We start from the raw sequence: 5,265 nt of genomic DNA on the forward strand, positions 1-5,265 counted from the left end.
ACGTCCAAAATCGCGTCCATCTTTACACTGTAACATTCTGAGTACGACTGATCACTACGCTGAAAGTACTGCGTATTTTCTTCAAGAATTAGATTGCATCATTATGCGTCATATTTCTCAGAAGTGTTTACATTTTTGGAAGAAGTGCGCATATTTTTTTTGCGCAGTTTCAGGGACAGTGGTTCGGAGTGGGAGAAAATTGCGACATATTTCTGAGAAATGTTTACACTTTTAGAAGAAGTGCGCATATTTTTTCGCGCAGTTTTCAAGGACAGTGGTTCGGAGTGGGGGAAGATTGCGTCATAAGAGGTAATACTTCCCTCATTCCTTTTGGCATCAGTTTGCATCATGGATCACTTGAGTCCAAACGAAGTGAAATTGTTATGCGCACTTCCACCATTTTTGGTGGATTATAATGATATTGTTATTAGACATTATGGTGAAAATCCAACACAAACGGCGCAAGACTGTTTTCGTGATTTCCTGGATTTGAAAGAGAATTTGGCACTCATCAAGAGTTTACGAATTGGACCAAATAAAAAAGATCTCCAGTTGACAACTGACGAAATTCATTTGTTAAAGTCGATTTCGCCATATGTCTGTGAGTACGACGATATTGTTATCAATCACTACGGTAACAATCCCCCGCAAACATCATGGGATTTTCTCCAAGATTTCCTAGATTTGGAAGGAAATTACAAAATTGTGAAATTACATCGAGACTCAAACATGGATGGGAGCGAGGAACAAACAGACTTGGTTGATAAAACCTCAGAGACTCCTCATTTTGCGCAACAACAACAACAACCACAAGATCAAGGACAAGAACAACAAAACCAAAATCTGGTAGAAGAGGCACTGGCCAGCTCTTCCAAAATCAATACAAATACACCGGTGAAACGAACCAAAGATACTGCTGCTGCATCTGCGAAACGTCATCATCATCATCATCACTGTGAAGCGAAGGATAGACAACGTCCTCATCCCTATGGGTCCAGAAAATTCAAGAAAAATAAGGAATATTTTTTGAAATAAAATGAAAACATATTCACATTGTTATATGAAAAAAAACTTTTTATTGCTAAAAATATATGTATACAATCGATATAAACAATGTTTTTTTTTTCTTCTTTACATCATATTTTTAACTCCTCCACTAATCGGGTGATACTCCACTATACGATCATGTAAGATTAAGCAATAGGCTGCAGTTTGAGGGGGGAAATGACGATCAGCCTCGAATTCAAGACGAATATCTACTGGTCCGGACTTCAAGTACTCATTTTGCTTTGAACAATCAATGACAATGAGTGGAGCATAGCTGAGGAATTCTGTCTTGCTCAAGAGTGGTTCAGCTTCTTTACCATAGTAAGAGTTTTGGAAATTCGTATACATATTGTAGAGTAACGCATATTGATTATGGCTGATATCAAGATTCAGATTACCATAAGGGTAACTTTGAGAATTCAGAAAGAGCTTTATGTCGCGGATATTACAATGATCAAAACGACTCGCATTCTTATTGGTTCGATTTTTGCGGTCAGTTTGGAATCCCACAATGACGTAGCGAGGTTTCTCTAATTGAGTTGAACTTTTCACCACCCAGACATGTTTAGAGGTCGCCGGTAGGAGTGGATACTCATACGTCTCCCAGGCTCGAAAACTGATGGGAATCGGGGCGTCCTTGGAAATGTAGTTCAACAGATTGATTTTCTTGGAATCAGCTACTTTAATGTAGGGAATCATCCACTCCAATTTATCCAGTGAGAGTCTGAATGCTTCAGCAGCAGCTGCTCCTGCCGGTGCTTGGATGACTGCATTCACATCACTGTTCCCACGTGTTAGAATGAGTTCATGCTTCGCATTGACAATGATTCTTCCATAGTCCTCAGCAAAGCCCAATAACATACTCAAAGGTATGGAAATATCAAAATAGCCATCCTCATCAGTGACTGTTGATTCATCATCTTTAAGGATCCAACCTGCATTCTCCAGAAGAGCAGCTTGACTCGGAGTTTGTGAGACGAAATTCTTCATCAGTGTTGTGATACCAACATTCTTGTTTCTGTCAATGACAATGGCGTTTAATTCGTAGCGAATTTCTTCGAATAAGTGGAGAACCGCGCAATTCACTAATCTTGTGTGCGTCACAGCTCCTCCATCTGCTTTGGTCAAGCGTCCATGTATATGCAATGAACTTTTGCTTGGCAGCAGGCACAAGTCTTGATGTTGGACGGCGATGCGAATTTCATCATTATTATTGAAAGTCGCCGATGCAAAAGGCTGATGTGCATGAATCTCGTAATGAGCGATTGATTCGTCGAAGACGATGGGCTTTTGAATTTTCAGGATCTCTTCCATGGCTTACGGTGGTAGATGACAATGCAACAGCAGAGGAAACTATGAATTTTTCTTCTCCCTAATTTGTTTTTCCTTTCTTCAGGACTTTGAGTCCTAGACTTCTTAGGAATTTTCGATTCTGTGGTGTTAACGCTTTGAGCGCTCGTCGATGACTGCTTGGAAGTGGCAATGGTGATTCACTTTTATAACGACCTCCGGATTTGATGTTGAAAACAATGCCCATATTAGGCTTTAATGTGTAATCTAATTGTTATAACCTCTCCTCTGAAATTCACCAATTGACCTTCTTGATCAACAATTCTCACTTGGAGATGGTCTATTGCTTGTACGGCGATTGGAAGGTAAATGATGTTCGATGGCACTTCAATGATCTTATATCCTGGCGGAACTGTTGGGAAGAATTCATGTACAGTGTGTACTCGCTGTTCATTGATGTATGCTCCAGTGGTGATGTTGCACTCAACTCGTAGTGAATTGACCTTGAGAATCATTACTGGCGAATCAGATTCATGACTGACATGGGGCGAGAGCATACCTTGCGTGAAACCCAATAATCGTCCAATCGAATCTTCTGGTTCAAAATTTATCGGATGACTGCATTTGATTATACTCTTCAGAGTGTTATTGTTGGGCTTAAGGCTGATATTTATGTTGTGTTTGGCCAGTTTCTCAACCAAGAAATACTCAATATCTTCGATTTCATAGCTTCCCGTTGGTATTTCAATAATTTCATCCGCCACGTAAAACTTGTTATTCCCGGTGTCAATATTGGGAATGGAATTGAAGGTTAATAGTTCAGCCAATCCTAGAGTGTGATTTTTCAATGGTGATAATTCAATTGGAGGAAAGTAATGAGCCTCCAACACCGAAGAGGTGCCTGATAATGTCAATGTAAAAGAGTCACTCATCACAGTTGATATCTAACTGATGCTCGTGGTGTAGCGGATTGAGGTTTTATATTATTTCTCCATTGAGAAATTTCAAGCAGAGATGTCCACACACCACCGTATCATAATCTTGATACCGATCATGGTTATATTTGATAATGCTACCAACACCGAAATAATCCATCAGGTCTTGAGGTGGATGAAGATTACCAAAACTATCGAAATAGATAATTTCATGCTTCCGTTTCTTGTATGCAACCCAATGCGTTCCAGGCCCGTCTTTATCATCAAGATTGACAATGCTTGATTCGTATTTCCATGGACCTGACTTGGGCATTTCGTTCCTCATATATACACCACGAAAATGTGGGATTCCCATAAGCTTGACATATTTCATCAAGTCGGTATCGGTGAGAGCGCGGTGTGGTAGCTTTATGCATTTTTTAAATGGAGACCTAAGCCCTTCTTGTAGAGTTTCAAGTATAATCCTTTGCCCAATGCAACAGCCTCCATTGTCTGATTGTGTCTCATACTCTCCTGAAGAGCTTTCTTAGCTGTATTCGCGTCATTGATGGCTTTTGCAACACCTGCTGCACCACCAGCCAGAGCTCCGGTGGCACTCAAACCTGCAAACAGCGGTATCAAGAAGGGTATTAAACCTCCGATTTTCGCAGGTACAGGTAGAACGCGAGGTGATCGCACTTGCTTTTTACCACCGATCTTTTTCACTGCAGCGCGTGCACCTTCGAGTGCTGTTTTAATAGCATCGGTTCCCGGACGCATAGATGTTTTGGCAGCTTGTAAAATTTGCCGTAGGGCTACTTTCTTTTTTCTTCCACATCCACCACCACCACTACGTTTCCTCCTCTTCTTCTTTTTGATTCCTTTGCTCGGTTTTATCCCCATGCCTAGGGAGGTTTTCGCTTTCATGGTGTTGGCTATACCCCAAGCGGCAGCTTTTTCCCCAAGACCTGCGTCTTTCGACAAGACTCGTTTCCAGGCTTTCTCCGTGAGGACTTTATCTGCTTCGTGTCGCGCAGTGAGGTTATCTCGATTTTTAGAATAGGCTATATCGTGTTCTTTGCAGGCAGCGTCAAGTGGATTAATGCCAGGGTCACCCCGTTTCAATCGCTCCTGTAGCTTTGTCCCAGGACCACAATACTGATATCCGGGGATATGCAATTCCACAGGGAGTTTGTTGATGATACTGTTCACTAATCCTTTACCTTGACGTCCTCTCTTACGTTTGCACACCTTCATGGTCATAGAAGGACTGACTAGTGATGAGATGAACCGCGTGTATTTATATGTTCCCTGAGAGATCCCATAAAAATGATGGGCATCCGTCATTCATGTTCAGTCATCAACTATGCGTTTCAAAGAGCAGAAGACTAAGCTACCGATAATAAATTTTGATGGGTTCTCACAAAGGCAGAAGACTCGGGAGAAACGTCATGGTCCTCTGTTACCAGATAGTGTGCGTGCAGTCATCTGTGGACCGTCGAATTGTGGAAAAACAAACGCTCTACTAGCGCTCATAATGCACCCTAACGGTTTGAGGTTTGAGAATATCTATGTGTACTCAAAATCTCTCAATCAGGCTAAATACCAATTACTCAAACGTCTGCTCTTCCCTATCAAGGGAGTAGGATATTTTCCCTTTAGTGAGCATGATGAAGTCATCAAACCTGAAGATGCTCGACCAAATTCCATCATGATTTTCGATGATATTGCCTGCGAGAAACAGGATAATGTCCGAGCATTCTTCTGCATGGGACGACATAGAAATGTTGACAGTTTCTATCTCTGTCAGACGTACGCTCACGTACCTAAACATCTGGTGCGGGACAACACCAATCTCCTGATCCTCTTCCGCCAAGACGATATGAATTTGAGACATATCTATGAGGATCATGTGAATACCGATATGTCATTTGCCGAGTCAAGGACTTATGTGCCAAGTGTTGAAATGAGGGCAAATACAGTTTCGTGGTAATTGATAAAGACAGTGAAATTG

The 5,265-nt window shown here is 41.4% G+C and overlaps 1 protein-coding gene across 1 annotated transcript; it reads right to left on the bottom strand.

Moving 5' to 3' along the window:
- Positions 1–1,131: 1,131 nt before the first annotated feature.
- On the bottom strand, positions 1,132–2,361 carry LOC107040518. The gene has a single exon (XM_015260638.1). The coding sequence runs from the start codon at positions 2,359–2,361 to the stop codon at positions 1,132–1,134; it is 1,230 nt and encodes a 409-aa protein (XP_015116124.1).
- Positions 2,362–5,265: the final 2,904 nt, after the last annotated feature.

The sequence above is a fragment of the Diachasma alloeum genome, unplaced genomic scaffold, assembly GCF_001412515.2.
Source record: "Diachasma alloeum isolate Michigan unplaced genomic scaffold, Dall2.0 Dall_scaffold_00337, whole genome shotgun sequence".
Taxonomy (NCBI): Eukaryota; Metazoa; Arthropoda; class Insecta; order Hymenoptera; family Braconidae; genus Diachasma; species Diachasma alloeum.